The 25,854-nt window shown below is 37.8% G+C and overlaps 1 protein-coding gene across 1 annotated transcript in view; it reads left to right on the forward strand.

The window, feature by feature from the left end:
- The window catches only part of LOC148953787 (glycine receptor subunit alpha-2-like), a 48,621-nt gene extending 30,015 nt beyond the window's left edge, over positions 1-18,606 (forward strand). Inside the window, exon 5 of the mRNA XM_089085899.1 lies at positions 18,337-18,606. Coding sequence (XP_088942025.1) covers positions 18,337-18,606 — 270 coding nt within the window. The remainder of the gene's footprint in view (positions 1-18,336) is intronic.
- Positions 18,607-25,854: the final 7,248 nt, after the last annotated feature.

Raw genomic sequence — 25,854 nt, forward strand, 5'->3', positions numbered from 1 at the left:
CCTCGCTGGGTCTTGCTCAGATGACATTTTGCCCTTAAATAAATTCATATAAGTTCTAATTTTAGTTTCAGGATTATAAAATGGCGTTAGAAGAGAAAAAGGTGAAAAAGTTTTTGTAATTTTTGTCTATTTGTTATATTCTCTTCCTTTCTACATTGACAAAAATGAAGTAAGTGAATTTGTAAAGAAAGTGGAAGTTCAGAGCAAGGTAATTCCGTGGAAACCATTAAATGATATAGTGGGTCTTAAATTGAAAGGCAACGCCTTTCCGTATTTTTCCGTGTAGAAATCTAATGATCTTTTTTTCTTTATGGTTTGTTTTAAGGCTCTTTTTGCTAGCACGACAATTGAAGCATGACGAGATTTTTCATCAGGAAAACAAGTCATTTTATTTATTACTGTTCAAGGATCCAGGACTCTAGAGAAAAATTTGGGAATGATGTCTCAAATGTATAAGTTGGTCGGTTGTCTCAAAAATTGATCCAATTGGCTTTGTGAAAGGAGCCCGTAGACCTTAACCATGCTCACAGTAGACAGATCTAGATATATGTACTGTGACCATGCGGTAGGAATTTTAGCAAAGGCAGAAGAAGTGGTGGCTGCTCTTACGCTGCGTCAAGAGGGTGAAATAAATGTTGCTTCACAGTCAGGTCGTAGGGGCTTTGAGGACCAGTAGTCCAATATTATACAACCTCACGGGCAGCACAACTCGCGTCAGCGAAACGGGGCTAAGAGCTGACGAGGGTCAAATCCTATAGCAGTCACATCTTTCTTACTTCAAGTGGTGGCATGTCTAGTGCTGCTTGGAATGGGTACAGTCTTCGAAATAGTGTGGAATATTTTCGTTATTCCAAAGATGTTTATGAGACTTCACCTTTTAAGTAAGCTGCGGAGTAGATCCTGCGTTTCATTATTGAATACTACTATTCCAAGGATTCAAAGCTGCAAACTTTAAATTTAATAGAAGTTTTTTTTTTCGGACCCAAAAATTTCTTTCGCTAATCTACGCTTTTAGTTGCACTAATATTGCTGCAACTTCTTTTTTAACAATTGAAGTTTGAATAATTACGTTTATATATTTTAAGTCTAAACTAACATGGAATGGATTTTGTTTTTGTGATTTGATTCTCTACTGTCGATACAAACAGTTTGATCACTATTAACATATAAGTTTTTCCTTCTTTTAAAAATGATTAAGTATTTGAAGTGACTTCAAGTGAACAAAATAATTAGTACCACCTGAAACTTAGGTGCTTGAAACTATGAACTAAGTGCTTTCATGCTCTCATTATAAGCCTCGTCCCACCGACATGTTTCCTTTCACTTATAACATCCTTTATAAGGCATCCTTCAGATCTAGTCTTCAGAAAGTCTTTTGTCCCATTTTTATTAGTTTTAAACACTTCTAATATTGTGCTTAATTGTGCTATTAATTATTTGTAGTCTAATGTTACAGCATAGACAAGTCAGTAATTGACAGCTACTAGACTAATCAGCATTCAATCAATCAGCGGCCAATTGACTGCAAATTTTTTGCAAATTTGGATTGGAGGGCAACTAGCCCCCCTCCCCCACGCCCGTCATTCCTCAAACACATCCAATCAAAATTGATTTCCGAGAGAAAATATATTTTTGAGGAGGACATTACCCCACAACCCTCAGGGCAAGGGATTTAAGTTATGCCCTGGGGGCATGTAAGGTTTTTATAGAAGGCGTTGTCGTAGAAACTTCAAAACGGGCTCATTCGATTGGAAATTCAAATGGCTAGTACGCTTTCATAGTCGCAAGTGATTGGAGGCCAACTAGTGCCCCCCGCCCATCATTCCCCCAAACACATCCAATCAAAATTTTGAGATAGCTATTTTGTTCAGCGTAGTTGATTTCTACATAGAAAATATGTTTTTGAGGAGGACGCCCACCCCACAACCATCATGGCAATGGTTTTTAGTTACGCCCTGGAGGCATATAAAGTTTCTAGAGACGTCTTTGTCGTAGAAACTTCAAGACCGGCTCATTCAGTCGGAAATTCAAAGGACTCATCCCCTTTTTAATAGTCGAAAGTGATCGGAGGGCAACTAACCCCCCCCCCTACGCCCATCATTCCTCCAAACACATCCAATCAACATTTTGAGATAGCCATTTTGTTCAACGTAGTTGATTTCCAGATAGAAAATATGTTTTTGAGGAGGACACTCCCCCACAACCCTCAGGGGAAAGTTTTAAGTTATGCCCTGTGGTTATGTAAGGTTTTTAAAGAAGGTGTTGTCGTAGAAACTTCAATAAAAGCTCATTCGACTGGAAAGTCAAAGGGCTAGTGCCCTTTTTAATAGTCGAAAGTGATTGGAGGGCAACTAGCCCCCCCCCCCCTGCCATACCCATCCTTCCCCCAAACACATCCAATAAAAATTTTAAGATAGCGATTTTGTTCAGCGTAATTGATTTCGAGATAGAAAATAAATTTTTGAGGAGGACATTCCTCCGCAACCCTCAGGGCAAGGGTTATAAGTTATGCCCTGGGGGCATATAAGGTTTTTAGTGAAATATTTGTTGTAGAAACTTGAAAAACGGCTCATTCGATTTGAAATTCAGAGGACTAGTACCCTTTTTAATAGTCGAAAGTGATTTTAGGGCAACTAACCCCCCTCTCACGCCCACCTTTTCCCTAAACACATCCAATCAAATTTTTTACATAGCCATTTTATAAAACGTAGTTGAAAGTTTTGGAAATTAGGTCTTTAAGGATGACAACCCCTGTCCCCACAGCCCTCAAGGCAAGGGTTGTAAGTTATGCCCTGGGGGCATATAAAGTTTTTATTGAAAGAGTTGTCGTAGAAACTTCAAAAGGGCTTATTTAACAGGGAATTGTAAGGGCTAGTGCCTTTTTTAATAGTTGAAAGTGATTGGATAACGACTAATACCCCTCTCACGCCCACCATTTTCCCAAACGCATCGAATTAAAATTTTGAGATATCCATTTTGTTCAACGTAGTTGAAAGTTATGGAAAATTTGTCTTTTAGGATGATAACCCCCTCAGAGCCCTCAGTGAAAGGGTTGTAAGTTATGCCCTCGGGGCATATGAAGTTTTTATTGAAAGCTTTGTCGTAGAAACTTCAAAAGGGCTCATTCAATTTGAAATTGAAAGGGCTAGTGATTTTTGAGCCTAGTGATTTTTGCCTTGAGGGCACAGCCCTCAAGGCAAGGGTTGTAAGTTATGCCCTGGGGGCATATCAAGTTTTTATTGAAAGAGTTGTCGTAGAAACTTCAAAAGGGCTTATTTAACAGGGAATTGTAAGGGCTAGTGCCTTTTTTAATAGTTGAAAGTGATTGGATAGCGACTAATGCCCCTATCACGCCCACTATTTTCCCAAACACATCCAATCAAAATTTTGAGAAATCCATTTAGTTGAAAGTTCTGGAAATTAGGTCTTTTAGGGTGATAGCCCCCTCAGAGCCCTCAGTGCAAGGGTTGTAAGTTATGTCCTGGGGGCATATAAGGTTTATATAGAAATTTGTTGTATAGGATTTATAAAAAAGAGTTTAGTCTTCCTCAAGTCCAATATTTATTTACAACGTATTCGACCCATTTACGACGCAAAAGCTTTGCAGGTTACTGACTCGACGCTAGTCTTCTTCATTATTAATCAAGAAAAGTGGAAATATGTTACAAAAGAAATTGCAATGACATTTCGGAATCGTTGCAGGATAGTTGAAATTTGTAATAGATATATTTTTCTAACAGAATTGATAATCAAAATTAGTATTATTCTTATTCCTCGAAAATTACTGTATACAAAACTTCGAATACCGTATCACAAAATTCATCATTCATCTTTGAATATTAGAGCGTCGAAAAAAAAATCCTTCAGGCAAACTTCAGAAGTATATTAGAACTACGGGATGTGGCTATAGTTATCGTGAATAAAAATCAACTTATCCACTCTGTGTGGACTGATGCCATTTCTTTTCTTAGTCTCTATCATAATCAACTATCAGGCCTACTACCAAAAATAGTCTTTCTGCGGTCACACTAGTCGCAGGAATGGACAATAACTTAATGGAAAGTGCGGCGACGTAGGAAATTTCATCACGATTGTGTCTTTGGAACAGAAGAACATTGCCGTCACCGTCGTCTTCGGTTTCTTCCCATCATAGGCAGCGCGCTCACGCTGCCTAAGTAGAGAACGATGTTGGCACAATGTGACATTTTCTCCATACCCGGGCACTTCGTATCGAAGGAGTTGTTGTAGAAACTTCGAAAAGGGCTCATTCTATTGGAAATTGCAGTGGCTGGTGCCCTTTTTAATAGTCGAAAGCGATTGGAGGGCAACTAGGCCCCCCACGAACATCATTTCCCCTAACACATCCAATCGAAATTTTGAGATAGCCATTTTGTTCAGCGTAGTTGATTTCCACATAGAAAATATATTTTTGAGGAGGAAACTCCCCCACAACCCTCGGGGAAAGGGTTTTAAGTTATAACCTGGGGGCATATAAAGTTTTTATAGAAAGCATTGTCGTAGAAACCTAAAAAAACCATTCGATTGGAAATTCAAAGGGCTAGTGCCCTTTTTAATAGTCAAAAGTGATTGGAGGGATACTACCCCACGCCCACCATTCCCGCAAACACATCAAATCAAAATTTTGAGATAGCCATTTTGTTCAGCGTAGTTGATTTCCAGATAGAAAATATCTTTTTGAGGAGGACACTCCCCCACAACCCTCGGGGCAAGGCTTTTAAGTTATGTCTTGGGGGCATATAAGGTTTTTATGGAAAGCTTTGTCTTAGAAACTTCAAAAGGGCTCATTCAATTGGAAATTGAAAGGGCTAGTGATTTTTTAATAGTTGAAAGTGATTGGATAGCGACTAATGCCCCTATCACGCCCACTATTTTCCCAAACACATCCAATCAAAATTTTGAGAAATCCATTTTGTTCAACATAGTTGAAAATTCTGGAAATTAAGTCTTTTAGGGTGATAGCCCCCTCAGAGCCCTCGGTGCAAGGGTTGTAAGTTATGCCCTGGGGGCATATAAGGTTTATGTAGAAATTTGTTGTATATGATTTACAGAATAGAGTTTAGTCTTCCTCAAATCTAATTTTTATTTACAAGATATTCTACCTATTCATGAGGTAGAAACTTTACGAGTCGCTGGCTGGACGCTGGTCTTCTTCACTATTCTACATCAAGAGAAGTAGAAATCTGTTTAAAACGAAATGGCTGTGACATATCAGAATCCTTTCAGAATAGTTGAAATATCTAAGAGCTATATTTTTCTAATAGAATTAATAATTAAAATTAGTATCATTCTTATTCCTCGAAAATTACTGTATACAAAACTTCGAATACCGTATCACAAAATTCATCATTTATCTTTGAATATTAGTGCGTCGAAAAAAAAACTCTTTCAGGCAAACTTCAGAAGTATATTAGAACTGCGGGATGTGGCTATAGTTATCGTGAATAAAAATCAACTTATCCACTCTGTGTGGACTAGAAGGCCATTTCTTTTCTAAGTCACTATCATAGTGACTATCAGGCCTACTCCCAAAAATAGTCTTTCTGCGGTCACACTAGTCGCAGGAATAGACAATAACTTAATGGCAAGTGCGGCGACGTAGGAAATTTCATCACGATTGTGTCTTTGGAACAGAAAAACATTGCCGTCACCGTCGTCTTCGGTTTCTTCCCATCATAGGCAGCGCGCTCGCGCTGCCTAAGTAGAGAACGATGTTGGCACAATGTGACATTTTCTCCATACCCGGGCACTTCGTATCGAAGGAGTTGTTGTAGAAACTTCGAAAAGGGCTCATTCGATTGGAAATTGCAGTGGCTAGTGCCCTTTTTAGTATTCGAAAGCGATTGGAAGGCAACTAGGCCCCCCCACGAACATCATTTCCCCTAACACATCCAATCAAAATTTTGAGATAGCTATTTTGTTCAGCGTAGTTGATTTCCACATAGAAAATATATTTTTGAGGAGGACACTCCCCCACAACCCTCGAGGCAAGGGTTTTAAGTTATAACCTGGGGGCATATAAGGTTTTAATAGAAAGTGTTGTCGTAGAAACTTAAAAAAAAACCATTCGATTGGAAATTCAAAGGGCTAGTGCCCTTTTTTAATAGTTAAAAGTGATTGGAGGGATACTACCCCACGCCCACCATTGCCCCAAACACAGCCAATCAAAATTTTAAGATAGCCATTTTGTTCAGCGTAGTTGATTTCCAGATAGAAAATATCTTTTTGAGGAGGACACTCCCCCAAAACCCTCGGGGCATGGCTTTTAAGTTTTGCCTTAGGGGCATATAAGGTTTTTATGGAAAGCGTTGTCTTAGAAACTTCAAAAAAGGCTCATTCGATTGGAAATTCAAAGGGCTAGTGCCCTTTTTAATAGTCGAAAGTGATTGGAGGGCAACTAGCTCCCCCTCCCCCACGCCCATTATTCCGCCAAACACATCCAATAAAAATTTTAAGATAGCGATTTTTTTTCAGCGTAGTTGATTTCCAGATAGAAAATATGTTTTTGAGGAGGACACTCCCCCACAACCCTCGGGGCAAGGGTTGTAAGTTATGCCCTGGGAACATATATGATTTTTATAGAAGGCGTGGTCGTACAAACATAAAAAGGCTCATTCGATTGGAAATTCAAAGGGCTAGTGCCCTTTTTAATAGTTGAAAATGATTGGACGGTAACCAACCCCCTCTCACACCCACCTTTTCCCCAAATAAATCCAATCAAAATTTTGAGATAGCAATTTTGTTCAACGTAGTTTTAAGTTCTGTAAATTAGGTTTTTGAGGATGACAACCCCCTCACAGCCCTCAGGACAAGGGTTGTAACTTATGCCCTGGGGGCATATAAAGTTTTTTTAGAACGCGTTGTCGTAGAAATTTCAAAAAGGGCTCATTCGATTAGAAATTGAAATGGCTTGTGCCCTTTTTAATAGTCGAAAGTAATTGGAAGGCAACTAACACCCCTTCCACGCACACCATTTCCCCAAACAAAAATTTTGAGATTGCCATTTTGTTCCACGTAGTTAAAGTTCAGGAAATTATACCTTTGAGCCGGACACTCCCCCCACAGTCTTCAGAGTAAGGGTTATAAGTTATGCCCTGGGACATATGAGTTTTTGTTGAAATCTTTCTCGTAGAAACTTGAAAAAGGGCTCATTCGATTGGAGATTCAAAGGTCTAGTTCCCATTTTAATAGTCGAAAGTGATTCGAGGGCAACTAGCCCCCCTCTCTCGCCCACCTTTTCCCCAAACACATGCAATCAAAATTTTTAGATAGCCATTTTGTTCAGTTTTGTGGATTTCCAGATAGAAATTATGTTTTTGAGGAGGAAACTCCCCCACAGCCCTCAGGGCAAGGGTTTTAAGTTATGCCCTGGGGGCATATAAGGTTCTTACTGATCGCGTCGTCGTAGAAACTTCAAAAAGAGCTCATTCGGTTCGAAATTGAAATGGCTAGTGCTCTTTTTAATAGTTGAAAGTGATTGGAAGGCAACTAACACCCCTGCCACGCCCACCATTTACCCAAACATATCCAATCAAAATTTTTTGATAGCCATTTTGTTCCACGAAGTTTAAAGTTCGGAAAATTATATCTTTGAGCAGGACCCTCCCCCCACAGTCTTCAGGGCAAGGGTTATACATTATACCCTGGTGGCATATAATGTTTGTATTGAAATGTTAGTCGTAGAAACTTGAAAAAGGGCTCATTCGATTGGAAATTCATAGGGCTAATGCCCTTTTAAAAGTCGAAAGTGATTTGGGGGCAACTAGCTCCCCCTCCCCCACGCCCATTCCCCCAAACACATCCAATAAAAATTTTAAGATAGCGATTTTTTTCAGCGTAGTTGATTTCCAGATAGAAAATATGTTTTTGAGGAGGACACTCCCCCAAAACCCTCAGGACAAGGGTTGTAAGTTATGCCCTGGGGACATATATGGTTTTTATAAAAGGCGTGGTCGTAAAAACTTAAAAAAGGCTCGTTCGATTGGAAATTCAAAGGGATAGTGCCCTTTTTAATAGTTGAAAATGATTGGACGGTAACTAACCCCCCTCTCACACCCACCTTTTCCCCAAACACATCCAATCAAAATTTTGAGATAGCCATTTTGTTCAACGTAGTTTTAAGTTCTGGAAATTAGGTTTTTGAGGATGACAACCCCCCCACAGCCCTCAGGACAAGGGTTGTACCTTATGCCCTGGGGGCATATAAAGTTTTTTTAGAACGCGTTGTCGTAGAAACTTCAAAAAGGGCTCGTTCGATTAGAGATTAAAATGGCTAGTGCCCTTTTTAATAGTCGAAAGGAACTGGAAGGCAAATAACACCCCTTTTACGCCCACCATTTCCCCAAACACATCAAAATTTTGAGATGGCCATTTTGTTCCACGCAGTTAAAGTTCAGGAAATTATACCTTTGAGCAGGACACTCCCCCCACAGTTTTCAGAGCAAGGGTTATAAGTTATGCCCTGGGACATATGAGTTTTTGTTGAAATCTTTCTCGTAGAAACTTGAAAAAGGGCTCATTCGATTGGAGATTCAAAGGTCTAGTTCCCATTTTAATAGTCGAAAGTGATTCGAGGGCAACTAGCCCCCCTCTCTCGCCCACCTTTTCCCCAAACACATCCAAACAAAATTTTTAGATAGCCATTTTGTTCAGTGTTGTGGATTTCCTGATAGAAATTATGTTTTTGAGGAGGACACTCCCCCACAGCCCTCAGGGCAAGGGTTTTAAGTTATGCCCTGTTGGCATATAAGGTTCTTACTGATCGCGTTGTCTTAGAAATTTCAAAAAGAGCTCATTCGATTCGAAATTGAAATGGCTAGTGCTCTTTTTAATAGTTGAAAGCAATTGGAAGGCAACTAACACCCCTTACACGACTACCATTTCTCCCAACATAACCAATAAAAATGTTTTGATAGCAATATTGTTCTACGAAGTTTAAAGTTAAGGACATTTTACCTTTGATCAGGACCCTCCCCCCACAGTCTTCACGGCAAGGGATATACGTTATACCCTGGGGGCATATAAGGTTTGTATTGAAATGTTAGTCGTAGAAACTTGAAAAAGGGCTCATTCGATTGGAAATTCATAGGGCTAATGCCCTTTTAATAGTCGAAAGTGATTTGGGGGCAACTAGGCCCCCCCAAGAACATCATTTCCCCGAACACATCCAATCAAAATTTTGAGATAGCCATTTTGTTCAGCGTACTTGATTTCCTCATAGAAAATATAATCTTGAGGAGGACACTCCCCCACAACCCTCGGGGCAAGGGTTTTAAGTTATGCCCTGAGGGCATATAAAGTTCTTATAGAAAGCGTTGTCGTAGAAACTTAAAAAAAAACCATTCGATTGGAAATTCAAAGGGCTAGTACCCTTTTTAATAGTCAAAAATAATTGGAGGGATACTACCCCACGCCCACCATTCCCCCAAACACATCCAATCAAAATTTTGAGATAGCCATTTTGTTCAGCGTAGTTGATTTCCAGATAGAAAATATCTTTTTGAGGAGGATACTCCCCCACAACCCTCGGGGCAAGGGTTTTAAGTTATAACCTGGGGGCATATAAAGTTTTTATAGAAAGCGTTGTCGTAGCAACTTAAAAATAACCCATTCGATTGGAAATTCAAAGGGCTAGTGCCCTTTTTAATAGTCAAAAGTGATTGGAGGGATACTATCCCACGCCCAACAATTCCACCAAACACATCCAATCAAAATTTTGAGATGGCCATTTTGTTCAGCATAGTTGATTTCCAGATAGAAAATATCTTTTTGAGGAGGACACTCCCCCACAACCCTCGGGGCAAGGCTTTTAAGTTATGCCTTGGGGGCATATAAGGTTTTTATGGAAAGCGTTGTCTTAGAAACTTCAAAAAAGGCTCATTCGATTGGAAATTCAAAGGGCTAGTGCCCTTTTTAGTAGTCGAAAGTGATTGGAGGGTAACTAGCTCCCCCTACCCCACGCCCATTCCCCCAAACAAATCCAATAAAAATTTTAAGATAGCGATTTTGTTCAGCGTAGTTGATTTTCAGATAGAAAATATGTTTTTGAGGAGGACACTCCCCCACAACCCTCGGGGCAAGGGTTGTAAGTTATGCCCTGGGGACATATATGGTTTTTATAGAAGGCGTGGTCGTACAAACTTCAAAAAAGGCTCGTTTGATTGGAAATTCAAATGAATAGTGGCCTTTTTAATAGTTTAAAGTGATTGGACGGTAACTAACCCCCCTCTCCCACTCACCTTTTCCCAAACACATCCAATCAAAATTTTGAGATAACCATTTTGTTCAACGTAGTTTTAAGTTCTGGAAATTAAGTCTTTGAGGATGACAACCCCCTCACTGCCCTCAGGACAAGGGTTGTAACTTATGCCCTGGGGGCATATAAAGTTTTTTTAGAACGCGTTGTCGTAGAAATTTCAAAATGGCTCATTCGATTAGAAATTAAAATGGCTTGTGCCCTTTTTAATAGTCGGAAGTAACTGGAAGGTAACTAACACCCCTTCCACTCCCACCATTTCCCCAAACACATCAATATTTTGAGATAGCTATTTTGTTCCACGCAGTTAAATTTCAGGAAATTATACCTTTGAGCAGGAAAGTCCCCCCATAGTCTTCAGAGAAAGAGTTTTAAGTTATGCCCTGGGGATATATAAGTTTTTGTTGAAATCTTTGTGTAGAAACTTGGAAAAGGGCTCATTTTATTGGAAATTCAAAGGTCTAGTTTCCTTTTTAATAGTCAAAAGTGATTCGAGGGTAACTAGCTCCCCTCTCTCGCCCACCTTTATCCCCTAACACATCCAATCAACATTTTTAGATAGTCATTTTGTTCAGCGTAGTTGATTTCCACATAGAAAATATATTTTTGAGGAGGACACTCCCCCAGAACCCTCGGGGCAAGGGTTTTAAGCTTTGCCCTGGGGGCATATAAAGTTTTTATAGAAAGCGATGTCGTAGAAACTTAAAAAAAAACCCATTTGATTGGAAATTCAAAGGGCTAGTGCCCTTTTTAATAGTCAAAAGTGATTGGAGGGCAACAACCCCACGCCCACCATTCCCCCAATCACATCCAATAAAAATTTTGAGATAGCCATTTTGTTCAGCGTAGTTGATTTCCAGATAGAAAATATCTTTAAGAGGAGGACACTCCCCCACAACCCTCGGGGCAAGGCTTTTAAGTTATGCCTTGGGGGCATATAAGGTTTTTATGGAAGGCGTTGTCGTAGAAACTTCAAAAGAAGGTTCATTCTATTGGAAATTCATAGGGCTAATGCCCTTTTTAATACTCGAAAGTGATTGGAGGGCAACTAGCCACCCCCCCCCTCCCCCACGCCCATCATTCCCCCAAACACATCCAATAAAAATTTTAAGATAACCATTTTGTTCAGCGTAGTTGATTTCCAGATAGAAAATATGTTTTTGAGGAGGGAAATCCCTCACATCCCTCGGGGCAAGGGTTGTAAGTTATGCCCTGGGGACATATAAGGTTTTTACAGAAGGCGTTGTCGTAGAATCTTAAAAATGTTCATTCGACTGAAAATTCAAATGGATAGTGCCCTTTTTAATAGTTGAAAGTGATTTGACGGCAACTATCCCCCCTCTCACGCCCACCTTTCCCCAAAGCACATCCAATCAAAATTTTGAGATAGCAATTTTGTTCAACTTAGTTTTAAGTTCTGGAAATTAGGTTTTTGAGGATGACAAACCCCTAACAGCTCTCAGGACAAGGGTTGTAACTTATGCCCTGGGGGCATATAAAGTTTTTTTTAGAACGCGTTATCGTAGAAATTTCAAAAAGGGCTCAATCGATTAGAAATTAAAATGGCTTGTGCCCTTTTTAATAGTCGAAAGTAACTGGAAGGTAACTAACACCCCTTCCACGCCCACCATTTCCCCAAACACATACAAAATTTTGAGATAGCCATTTTGTTCCACGCTGTTAAAGTTCAGGAAATTATACCTTTGAGCAGGACACTCCCCCCACAGTCTTCAGAGCAATGGAGTTATGCCCTGGGGATATATAAGTTTTTGTTGAAATCTTTCTCGTAGAAACTTGGAAAAGGGCTCATTTGATTGGAAATTCAAAGGTCTAGTTTCCTTTTTAATAGTCGAAAGTGATTCGAGGGTAACTAGCCCCCCTCTCTCGCCCACCTTTTCCCCAAACACATCCAATCAAAATTTTTAGATAGCCATTTTGTTCAGTGTTGTGGATTTCCAGATAGAAATTATGTTTTTGAGGAGGACACTCCCCCACATCCCTCAGGGCAAGGGTTTTAAGTTATGCCCTGGGGGTATATAAGGTTCTTACTGATCACGTCGTCGTAAAAATTTCAAAAAGAGCTCATTCGATTCGAAATTGAAATGGTTAGTGCCCTTTTTAATAGTTGAAAGTAATTGGAAGGAAACTAACACCCCTTCCACGCCCATCATTTCCCCAAACATATCCAATCAAAATTTTTTGATAGCCATTTTGTTCCACGAAGTTTAAAGTTTAGAAAATTATATCTTTGAGCAGGACTATCCCCCCACAGTCTTCAGGGCAAGGGTTATAAATTATACCCTGGTGGCATATAATGTTTGTATTGAAATGTTAGTCGTAGAAACTTGAAAAAGGGCTCATTCAATTGGAAATTCATAGGGCTAATGCCCTTTTTAATAGTCGAAAGTGATTTTGGGGCAGCTAATCCCCCTCTCACGCCCATCTTTTCCCCAAACATATTCAATCAAAATTTTTAGATTGCCATTTTATTCAACGCAGTTGAAACTTTTGGAAATTAGGTATTTAAGGATGACAACCCATCTCCCCCACAACCCTCAGGGCAAGGGTTTTAAGTTATGTCCTGGGAGCATGTAAGGTTTTTATTTAAAGCGATGTTGTAAAAATATCCAAAAAGGCTAATTCAATTGAAAATTGAAAGGGCTAGTGCCCTTTTAATAGTCGAAAGTGATTGAAGGGCAACTAACCCCCTTCTCACGTCCACCATTTCCCCAAACATATCCAATTAAAATTTTGAGATATCTATTTTGTTCAACGTAGTCGAAAGTTCTGGAAATTAGGTCTTTTAGGATGATAACCCCATCAGAGCTTTCAGTGAAAGGGTTGTAAGTTTTGCCCTGGGGGTATATAAGGTTTATATAGAAAGTTGTTTTAGAAATTTCAAAAGAGGCTCATTTGATTGGAAATTGAAATTGCTCTTTTAATAATCGAAAGTGAGTGGAGAGTAATTAACCCCCCTCTCACGCCCACCATTTCCCCAAACACATTCAATCAAAGTTTAGAGATAGCCATTTTGTTCAACGTAGTTGAAAGTTCTGGAAATTATGTATTTAAGGATGACAAACCCCACAGAGTCTCCAGGGGAGAGGTTATAAGTTATACCCTGGGGGCATATAAGGTTTTTAATGATAGAGTTGTCGTAAAAACTTCAAACGGGGCTCATTCAATTGGAAATTGAGAGGGCTAGTGCCATTTTTAATAGTTGAAAGTGATTGGACGGTAACTAACCCCTCTCTCACGCCCACCATTCCCCAAAACACATCCAATCAAAATTTTCAGATAGCCATTTTGTTCAACGTAGTAGAAAGTTCTGGAAATTAGGTCTGTGAGAATGACAACCCCCCAGCCCTTAGGGCGAGGGTTGTAAGTTATCCCCTGGGGCATATAAGGTTTTTACTGAAAACTTTGTCGTAGAAACTTCAAAAGGGCTCATTTGTTTGGAAATTGAAAGGGGTAGTGCTTTTTTTAATTGTTGAAAGTGATTGGAGAAAGACTAACGCCCCTCTCCCACCCACCATTTTCCCAGACACATCCAATCAAAATTTTGAGATAGCCATTTAGTGTAATGTAGTTGAAAGTTCTGGAAATTAGGTCTTAGAGGATGGCAACCATCCTCACATCCCTTAGGGTAAGAGTTGTAATTTATGCCCTGGGGGCATATAAGGTGTCTATAGGAAGTGTTGTCGTAGAAACTCAAACAGGGCTCAGTTGATTGGAAATAGAAAGGCCTTGTGCCCTTTTTAATAGTCGAAATTAATTGGAAGGCTTGACATTTTTATAGTAAAGATCTATATGGGTATAATTTATTATTTTTCTGTTGTTTTTGTTGTTTAGACCAGGGCACTTTGTATCGAAGGAGTTGTCATAGGAACTTCGAAAAGGGCTAATTCGATTGAAACTTTGATGAAAGTTCTGGAAATTCAGTCTTAGAGGATGACAACCACCCTAACAGACCTTAGGGTAAGGGTTGTAATTTATGCCCTGGGGGAATATAAGGTATTTACAGAAAGCGTCGTCGTTTCAAAAATAGCTCATTCGATTGGAAATCGAAAGGCCTAGTGCCCTTTTTAATAGTCAAAAGTGATTGGAAGGCTTGACATATTTATAGTAAAAATCGATGTGGGTATAATGTATTGTTTTTTGTTGTTGTGGTTGTTGTTTAGACCAGGGCACTTCGTATCGAGGAGTTGTCGTGGGAACTTCGAAAAGGGCTCATTTGATTGAAAATAGAAAGGGCTGATGCACTTTTTAATAGTCGAAAGTGATTGGAGGGCAACTAATCCCCCTCCCACCCTCCCACGCCCACCCTTCCATTTCCCCATTATGTTTAAAAACTAAATGTTGCCTTAAGATTGAAGAAGCACCCCTCAAAAGGACACAAAAACTTTAAATTTCCAATTGACCGGCCCTTCCCCCGATAATCTTTGACAACCCCTGTCATGCAAAGGGGTCCGGGAAGCAATTACACAAGAAAAGCACATGCCTCTTTACTAGGACAGCGCTAGAACCCTGCCTCTTAAATCCCATACAAAAATAATACACGAGGTGATTTCCTGTTCTGAGAAACAGTGGTTTAGCTTTCACCCTTATCCTTGTGTCTTTTCTCTTGGTTTTAAATCCTCTTTGTATTATTTAAAGAGTCCTCGTGGTAGTTTCGAAAATCTGGGCCTAAAAGTACCAATTTTTGAGATTGCAGATGTCCTCCCCCTCTATACATACAATAACCCTTTACCAATAGCTGATGCGTGACTATACGATAATGGACAGCTGGCAACATTGCTGAATGAACAGTTTACAATATCCATTAATTTTGTGCGGATTACAGATATTTTGGGGGAGCCAAGACTCACCACTCAATAATATGTTATCAAACAGTTCGTGGTAACGAAGTGTAAGTAAGGAGTGACCCGGCTCAATGGTTACTGAAACCCTAGAAAACGGGTATTTGATACCAATAGATACATCAAGAGAATTAGATTTCAATGCTGATTTCAAATATATAATTTTCATCAAGTTTAGTACTACCCATCAAAAGTCACGTGCCTGAGAAAAATTGGCTGATTTTCACAAAAAGGGGGAAAGGCCCCCTGAAAGTTATAGAACCTTAACGAAAATCACACCATCATATTCAGCATATCAGAAAACTCTACTATAGTGGTTTAAAACTCCTATCTACAAAAATGTGTACTTTTGCAGTTTTTGCCATAATAAATATAACGGTTGCGTGTTTTTTTTTTTTTTTTTTTTTTTTTTTTCAGGGGTGATCGTATCGACCCAGTGGTTCTAGAATATCGGAGGAGGGCTCATTGGAACGGAAATTAAAAGTTCTATTGTCCTTTTTAAGTGACAAAAAAAAAATGGAGGGCAACTAGACCCCCTCCCACGCTTATTTTTTTCCCAAAGTCACCCAATCAAAATTTTGAGATAGCCATTTTCTTCAGCATGGTCGAAAATATGATAACTATGTCTTTTAGAATGACTTAATTCCCCGAAATCCCCAGGGGGAAGGCTAAAAGTTATGAACTTTACCCAATGTTAACATATATTATTGGTTATTGGGAAGTATACAAAAGTTTTCAGGAGGTTTTTTTTTCTGGTAGTGGGTGTGGGTGGGTCAGGGGTTATTTTGGAGGATCTGTCCATGCAGGAAGTTTTCATGGGGGAAGGGAAATTGCCATGAAGGGGGCGCCGGACTTGCCAGCGTTATTTATTGGTTATTGGGAAGTATACAGACATTTTCAGGAAGGATTTTTTTTCTGGTGGGGGGGGGCTGGAGGAGGGGGTTACTCGGGAGAATATTTCAGTGGAGGATGTTTCTTTGGGGTAAGGGAAATTTATATGAAGGGGGCACCAGATTTCCCATCATTATTTAAAAAACTATCAGAAATTAAATTAAAAAAAAAACAAGTTTTTTCAACTGAAATTAAGATGCAACATTAGAACTTATAACGAACAGAAATAATTAGGTATATGAAGGGGTTCTCCCGAAAGTCAATACCTCGCTCTTTACGCTACAGTTTTTTTTTTAGTGTTTTCAAAAGAGCTATCTATTCTAATTAAACGGCCTTTGTGATTCAGGGGTTTGTGAATTAAATTTTTTTTACTTTTAACGTAAAGAGCGTGGTATTGACTAAGGGGAGAACCCCCTCATATACGTAATAACATATACGTAATAAAAAAAACAATAAAAAAAAAAACAAGCGATACGACTCAATAGTAATCGAAACTTTTAAAAACGGAATTTTGATGTCAATAAATGTATCAAAAGAATGGGCTTATAATGCTGATTCTAAATATATAAATTTTATAAAGTTTAGTATTACTCATTAAAGGGTACGAGCCTGAGAAAATTTACCTGATTTTGTAAAGAGGGGGGAAACATCCCCTACAAGTGAAAGAATTTTAATGAAAATCACACCATCAGATTCAGCGTATCAGAAATCCTATTGCATAGGTTTCAAGCTCATATCTGCAAAAATCTGCAACATTGTATTTTTTGCCAGAAGAAAAATATACGAATATAGAAGTTCGTTACGTAAGTTAATTTGTAATTTACGTCAGAACCAAATTTAGAGACAGCCATTTAGTAAAAGAAAAGTAAAAATTCTTATGCAAATTTTGTTCACTTATTCAATGACGGTGAGCCAAAATAAAAGCTGCATTAACTAAAAAACGATCAGAAATTAAATAAAAAAACAAGTTTTTTAAACTGAAAGTAAGGAGCGACATTAAAACTTAAAACGAACAGAAATTATTCTGTATATGAAAAGGGCTGTCCCCTCCTTAACGCCTCGCTCTTTACGCTAAAGTTTGACTCTGTCTCGCAACTTTATTTTCTAAAACAATAAAAAACTTTAGCGTAAAAAGTGAGGCGTTGAGGAAGGGACAGCCCCTTTCATGTACGGAATAATTTCTGTTCGTTTTAAGTTTTAATGTCGCTCCATACTTTCAGTTTAAAAAACTTGTTTTTTTTATTTAATATTAAACTAGGACGTTGTAAAAATTAGTTTTTTAGCATTCCTACGGTTTATGATTTACGAATTCGATCAATTGAAGCAAACTGGTTTCATAGATGAAATAATGGATTATGATTTATGGACTATACTACTTTAAGTAAAAATGACAGATCTCGAAATTTGGACGAAAGATAAACTTTTCTATGATCCAATGTTGAATTTCATGCAGAAACACTTTGAGTAAGGGATTTCCCACGGTTTGTTTAAAGACCATGCCTCGGATTTTTTTTTTTCGGCTACTGATGTATTATTTGCGAGAAAACTTTTCATCCAGAAATCATTTTCGAGGGAAGTTCCACCCAGGCGAATTGGTAACAATGCCCAATAAAATATTATTGGCGACATTATTGCAGGGCATGATTGATGCGATGCTAAAGATATAGATGTTCCGGACTTTGTTAAACGGAACGTGAGCGAAATCCCGATAATCCCCGCTTCGACATATTCCCTGCTTAGTAGCAAAGTCAACGCTTGTTTAAATGCACTACTTGCATTGCCAGAAAATCTTCAAACCCGGCCGCCAATCCCCACCTCCGCCTCCATTCCGGTTGAAAATAAACCTACGCATACAATTATGTGAAAAAATGTTCCTACCAATTTAAGGCATCCTGGTTCGCGAAAAGAAAAATTGGATTCGCTTGAAGGTCATGAAGGGATTTTTAGTCTAAGATCTGATAATTAGAATAAAAAGTGGATAGTAGTAACTCCAGATAGGCGGTCAGCCGTATGTCTTGCCACTTGAGCCTCTAAGAGCCTACTCTAATGTTCAAACCAAAGTCCCTGATAAAAAAAAGGCACTTGGTATAGTTCAGGGGTATTCCTGAAAACGTATCCTAATCGCCTCTGAGGAAACCATATCGGAATTAACACGTTCAGGACGGGAAGCCGAAATACTTGAACCTTTATTATTATTATTTTTCTTCCCTTCTCTAATTTAAATATTATACCCAAATTTCTGTTTTTCATTTGTTTGTATTGGTTCGGTTGCTTTCAAGTCAAATGTTAGTTACGTATTTTTTATCTTTTTAGATACTCCTTCATGAACGAGCCTCTCGAGCTGGGAGTTTACAGAGGGGAAGCCTCCCAAATGGTCGTTCGAGATCCCGATCTCAGTCTAATAGAAGATCAGTCTCAAGAGGTTTGACGCCAAGTCCTGGAAGACTAAATAGTGGCCCTCAATATGCCCGATGTGGAGATACACCTATTCCTCTGTGTATTGACCACTGGTCGCGTTTTATATTTCCATTTTCTTTTATTATTTTTAATTGTTTTTACTGGATAAGTTATCCATCGTTTTAGAAATTTTTTATATTCTATACTAATTTACCTTTTCAGTAGGAAATAAATTATTTGCTTTACTAAAGAAATGTGTTTCTCTAGAGTGACAATTTAGTAAGTGATAGAGACTATTTTTCAAACGACATATCTTCTTCTAATCGTTTTAGCACAAACCTAGAATTTTTCAAAAAAATAAATGTGAAAATCATTTATATTTCAGATGTTTGTGAACCAAAACATAAGATGTATGAATGAATGGTTACGTATGGTATTCATGAAACGAATAAACCCAACAAGTTTCAAACAGTTCGTGGTAACGAAATGTAAGTAAGGAGCGACCCGGCTCAATGGTAACCGAAACTCTAGAAAACGGGTTTTTGATACCAAGAGATACATCAAAAGAATCAGATTTTAATTCTAATTTCAAATATATAACTTTTATCAAGTTTAGTGCTATCAATCAAAAGTTAAGCGCCTGAGAAAACTTGGCTGATTTTCGAAAAAAGGGGGAAAGACCCCCTAAAAGTTATACAACCTTAATCAGAATCACACCATCATATTCAGCGTATCAGAGAACCCTACTGTAGAGGTTTCAAGCTCCTATCTATAAAAATGTGGAATTTTGCATTTTTTGCCAGAAGAAAGATCACGGATACGTGTTTACTTGATTTTTCCCCAGGGGTGATCGTACTGACCCAGTAGTTCTAGAATATCGTGGGAGGACTCATTAGAACGGAAATTAAAAGTTCTATTGCCCTTTTTAAGTAACAAAAAAAATGGAGGGCAACTAGGCCCCCTCCCACGCTCATTTTTTCCCAAAATCACCTGATCAAAATTTTGAGATAGCCATTTTGTTCAGCATGGTTGAAAATATGAGAACTATGTACTTTAGGATTACTTAATCCCCCGAAATTCCCGGGGGGAGGGCTGAAAGTTATAAACTTTACCCAGTGTTAACATATAGTATTGGTTATTAGGAAATGTACAGACGTTTTCAGGGGGGATTTTTTCTGGTAGTAGGGGAATGGGTGGGTCGGGGGTGATGTGGGGGATCTTTCCATGAAGGACGTTTTCATGGGGGAAGGGACATTGCTATGAAGGGGGCGCCGGATTTCCCAGCATTATTTAAAAAAAAGATCAGAAATTAAATATAAAAAAACAAATTTTCAAAGAGAGAGAGAGAGAGAGAGAGAGAGAGAGAGAGAGAGAGAGAGAGAGAGAGAGAGAGAGAGAGAGAGAGAGAGAGAGAGAGAGAGAGAGAGAGAGAGAGAGAGAGAGAGAGAGAGAGAGAGAGAGAGAGAGAGAGAGTGTAAGGAACTACTTAAAACTCCTTTAAGCCAATTGTTTAAAGTGGAATCATGCAATAACTTTTTATTTGTGTTGATTGGACAGGATAAGTTTTTTGTCAGAGCTTGCTATAGGGAGAAAAAACAGAAAAAACAATAGTGACGTAACTTAAAAATAAGAGAAAACGAAAAAAATAAAAGAGAAAGAGATAACTCTTTTCTTCAGTCAAGACACAATACCTGATCTTCAACACACCAAAAACAAACAAAAGACAGATTCAAATAAATTTATTAGCAAAAGTAAGGCTTATATTATCTTTCAACAATCATCGGGAGAACCTATTGAGCTGTATTTGATTATTGTTTCATCCTTACAATCGATCAATATATATTTATACTCCACCTATAAATCCAAAATGACAAAACAGGAAAAAATTATTAAAAAGAAATAATTAAAAATCTAAATCATTAAGAACTTTTCAGGAGGTAATGTTCCAACTAACAGACCTCCAATAACCCCGTTCAAACGAAAATTAAAAATGATATTTTTAATGATGAAATTTTTAATTTAAAAAATGATGATTTTTAGTGAACCAGAGCCATGGAATTTTTGTTTCATTCTCTAAATTATTCCAATCATTAACCCTTCCACCGCGTAATTAAAGAAAAAGTTTCATATGGGACTGGTGGCTTGAGGAGCATGATGGCTACAGGGTTGGATCCAGGATTATTTTTTAGGGAGGGGGTGCAAATTAGGTTGATCCAATAAATTTGCGTTAGGAGCAAGTTTAATTAACACAAACTTGCATTAACTAAGTAAATTACACTACTTTAGGCTACGCTAGGGGAGGCCCTCTCCCCCTGGATCCGCCACTGGAAGGCTATCACTTTAGCGGGTATCATACGTTTAGAAAGTGGATCTAGCAAGAAAGGTACCTGAAAAACAATTTTGAAGTAGATATGTGGCAATTCAGGTTTCCCTGTTTGGAATTTAAATGTTGTTTCCAGGTATTTGAACAATGAGAGCTTGTACGTTTCTGAGAGTGCTATTGAGGGTGCAATGGAATATGCTATGAGGGTGCTGAGCACTGAGACTGCTATTCTAAGAGCATGCTCATTTGTCTCCAAGTCAGTGAATGTTGTGCTGCAATCTTCTGGAAAATATAATGAAAATTTTGACATTAGTATTATTTGGAAAAAATTAAGATTTGTACACGAAACCACAGTAGGGACGATTCCATCACAGTTCTTCAAAGGCGGGGCGTCTGTTTAAGCAGCAAAAAGTCAATTAGTTTTGGAAAGAATCTTTATGCTACAGAGAAGGGTACACCATAGGACCCTTTGGTGGCTGCTTAGGTCTCCTAGCAAAGATAAGGTGTTTATGCATGGCTTGCTGGTTACTGGAAGGAACCCTTAAAAAAAGAAATCTACTGGAGACATATTTGCAGTGAGCTAATAATTTACAAAATATAGCTCTTCAGCCGTTCAACATCAGTACACGGCTGCCGGTTATGCTTTACATCATCATTTTCCCCCTTGGAAATACCTCGAGTGCTCCCAAGTCCCCAAGTAGGCAATCAATAGTAACGTGACTGAAATAGGAAATGCTCAATCTTTCTGAGTGGTTGCACGTAAGATATTCTCCTACAGGTTTACCACCCCGTGAGCAAAAAAATCACAAGATTTTAGTCATCTTTGATGGATTTAGTGATTTTCTTCAATAATCTAGTGATTTATGTGCTGATGCTGATTTTTGTTTAGGCAATATAAAAAATCGCTTGAAATAGTGATAAATCACTAGGAGTGACAACCCTGTCTCCTTAGCTTTGATACGACTAAGTACAATACACAAGGACTACAAAGGTATCTCGCATTCGCGCCAGACATAATGCAATTAAGTGCAGACTCAACATGCCATCTACACGAGGGAATCTTCTGTGAGGGCGATTAGAAAGTCTTTGGATTGGGTGGTTATTTCCATTCTTAGTGCTCCAAATAGATGCAGATCAGTGCATTTAAACAGATTCACAGATAGACCATTTGTAAAAACAATTTAATTCTTTTTTATATTTTAAAAAATAAAGGGCAAGTCCCTTTTGTTAAGTAATGTAGGTTCTTTTGTATAAATAATTTTGGGCTTTTAAAGTTCCTTTTCTTGAATAAAATGATTGAATTTTTTTCTTTGGAGGTTTCCTTCGGATATTTTGTTTTAAAATTTAAATTAAATCTTACTCTATCTTTAGTAAAAGCACATTTCCATATTAAGAGCAAACATGCAATTATTTTAAAGAGGAAAAAAAAAAAAACGACTGTGGTTGACATTGAGAGGAAGTATGGGACTGCAAGAAGTTACCTTTTATGGCTCACATCATAAACAGGTCCTCATCAAACGGATGCACAAGGGCTATCGAGGGACATCTTTGGCCTGAAGTTTGGGGCACTGAGGGTGATGAACCGACTGCGGGTGGACAATGTTGATAGACAAACATCGGGTCTTGGTAAATGCTTGGTTTTGAAAATGTTGGAGATGCTTGGTCTTGAAAAATGTCGGCTTTTGATAAGCATAATGTTTAAAAATATCTTTTACTAAACCTTTTGTTACTTTTAATGATTTATTTAAAGTTAGAAAATAGTCTGTTTTTCATTGTTCCTTCTTTTTTACCTGAAAATTTTGAATCTACTCCAAAAAGGTCTGATTGATCGTATAAACTAGTATGGTGAGCTTAGGCTTGCTGAGGAGACCGAGTGTTCTTTTACAAAACTTTTGAATCACAACTTTTTCTAAATATATCACAGTATAGATAAATTTAAAGAAAACGTTTGAGTTTACATTCTATTCCACTAATAATAGAAATGAAAATTAACGGTTGAAGAGAATTTTGGTTCTCATAATTAAGGGCTACTGTCTTGTAAGGGTATCGAAATTCATTTTTTAGAGTTTTGGCTACTACGGGCCTGAGTTTCTTCTTACTTACAGTTCTTTACCACGAACTGTTTGTTATGAAAGACAAAGATTCAGCAGCGTAATTTACATTTTAAATATTATTTATTTTTATTATTGTTAATCGGTGTGTTTGAACATTCTTTTTTTTTAAACATAGAATGAAATTTCCTAACATATAGTCAGAATCACTGTAAAGAGTATTGTATGTTAGTTGGATTTTTTTTGTAGAATGAAGAATATACATTTTTCAAAACCTTATATCATAAGTATTCAGAAAAACAATGTTTTCATTTGCAGAGAGTCTAACAGGGCAATCATCTAGGATCATGGGCGTAGGGAGGGGGGGAGCAGCTACCCCCACCCCCCTAGAACTTCAAATTTACACTAGACATTAACAAGAACTTTTCGTATGTTGGAATTTTTTGTTGGACGGTACCTGGTAGATGGTTAAAAAAACTGGAAATAAACAGAAATTTCCAAATAGCGTTTGCGATATCATCATTTACGTTTCGATATTCAATATTGATTTTTGGTCCGACATGTAGATAGGAGACTGGCCCATGATCGGCAGGTTTTGACTTGTTTAATTCTCTATGAGTTGATTCAAGCGATAAGAAGTTGCTGAGCATGCCAAAGCAAAAGTAACTCATTCAATACCATCCCTGAAAAAGACAATTAGAAATACTCCGCCATTTTTTCCATCTGGATGCATCTCTATCCAAGTGGTGAAGAGAACCAAACCTGGTCACCCCGGCACTGGTTCGGCCGTCTCTGGCTTATGTTTGGTCACCGGAAAAAAAAAGAAAAGTGACCAGGGGAACATTAAAGCTTGCTTTTCGGCTATAAAATTAAGACAGAATACGGTCAGAATGAAAAATTAAAAAATGAATTTCATTAAGTTTTAAAAAAAAACTAAGAGTATTAATTTCTAATTACATATTGACTCATCGACAGCAAAAGTAAGCCGCTCCACTAATCTTGGTGTTCTACCTGTCAGTGATGGCAGTTTTATTTCAACTTTTGTCTTTAAGACAATATCCATCTCGTCAGTTAGCGCCAAGTCTCTTGCTCCAGTCTCCTTCCAAAAGTGGACTCGAATACCTTGAAAGGACCATAGAATTTAATGCTACCAAAATAATTAAACTAGATTAAAAAAGATACTAAAAATATGTTATAATTGCTATTTTACAAGTATTAAAACGTGATTAATCCAATAAGTTATGTAGTCAACGAGTCTTTACTTATCATGACATTTCATAATACTTCATATATCACACACAGAAAAAAAATTTCGGCTTTTTCTCAGCTGGTCGTGGTTGCAGCGAAGCTGTAACCTTTAAGAGACAAAGACGTCCCATAGTAACAAAAACAATAGCCCCATACCCCTAAAAATAAGTCAGTTCGAAACAAAAAGTGCACTGCTGGAACTGCCTTGGCTCAAATCCCTATAAATTAAACTTACATTCCCTTGGCTTGAAGAACAAGGTAAATCCATTGGCTTGAAAAATAAGGAAAGTGGCGTCATTCACGATATTCTGCATCAAAAGCATCTTTTTTCTTTCCGGTTTCCCCTTTTAAGGAGCTAGATGGGTACTTGAGCATCATAGAGAGCTGTTTAATGGCTCCTTTTGAAGGAAATTGCTATATTTGCTGCCTTTGTATTTAAAAAAAAATAATGTTTAAAATTAATTCAGTTCTTTTACAAAAAAAAACTGTATTCTCCTAAACAAGATTATCAATAACGTCACAATTATATAAATGATCAGTTTAGTTCATTATAAATGAGAATAATGTCAGTTTCATCGGCATCATGGCTGTAGAGATATATGACACCTAGTGAAAAAAAAAAAACAACATACCCTAAAGTAACTCAAAGTTAAAATAATAAAAGTATCTTTTGAATAGTTGCTTTTCTGGGCTAGGCTGCTATATTTGACTTACTTAACTACCTGATTCTCTGAATTTGGTCTCATACTATTCCAACTAAGAAAAATCCAAAGGCTTTTTTCTGTTTGTAATTATCTTTGAAAATGTGTGTCTCGTCAAGCATTTATATATATATTTGAAATATTGGATGACTAGAAAGTGCTGACTATCAGTTATAGCAGTAAACGCTCATGTAAGAGTGACTGACGGAGAGTAGTGACTCAGATGAATTTTAATTACAGATACAGAACCAAACAGACGGGGGGTCCCGGGTAGAAATATGGTGTTATGTTGGGAGATTTTAATATCCAGGTCGGTAGGAATATGGCAAGATGGTATCCAGGATGGTAGGAATATGGCAAGATGGTATCCAGGATGGTAGGAATATGGCAACACGGTAGGTGTAGGAGAAGAATCAGTAATGGTTACGGCTGCTGAAATTTTATAGGTATAACAATGTAGTTGTAACCAACACAGTATCAAACAGTTCATGGTAACAAATTGTATAGTAAGAGCGACTCGTCTCAACAGTAACCGAAACTCTAAAAAACAAATTTTTAATATCAATATATACAACAAAAGAATGGGATTTTTATGCTGATTTTAAATGTATAATTTTCATCAAGTTTACTCATATCCATCAAAAGTTACGGTCCTGACAAAATTTGCCTTATTTTCAAAAAAGGGAAAAAAAACCCTAAAAGTCATGAAATCTTAATTAAAATCACACCATCATATTCAGCGTATCAGAGTACCTTACTGTAGAGGTTTCAAGCTCCTATCTGTGAAAATGTGAAATTTATATTTTTTGCCAGAAGAAAGATCACGGATACGCGTTTATTTGCTTTTTTTCCCCCAGGGGTGATAGTATCGACCCAGAGGTCCTAGAATCTTGCAAGAGGGCTTATTTGAACAGAAATTAAAATTTCTAGTGCCTTTTTAAATCAACAAAAAAATATATATATAAAAAATTCACTTTTTACAAAAAAACTGCATTTTGAATATCTTTTCATATTTTCGAAGATATTTGATTTTTTAAGCAATCATAACCATATATGAAGTAATAAGTGGCGTGACGCAGGATCTAACACCGATTGTGTACTAATAACCATA

Source organism: Artemia sp. Qi Xiang Cuo, chromosome 3 (assembly GCF_049724085.1).
Source record: "Artemia sp. Qi Xiang Cuo chromosome 3, ASM4972408v1, whole genome shotgun sequence".
In the NCBI taxonomy this organism is placed as follows: Eukaryota; Metazoa; Arthropoda; class Branchiopoda; order Anostraca; family Artemiidae; genus Artemia; species Artemia sp. Qi Xiang Cuo.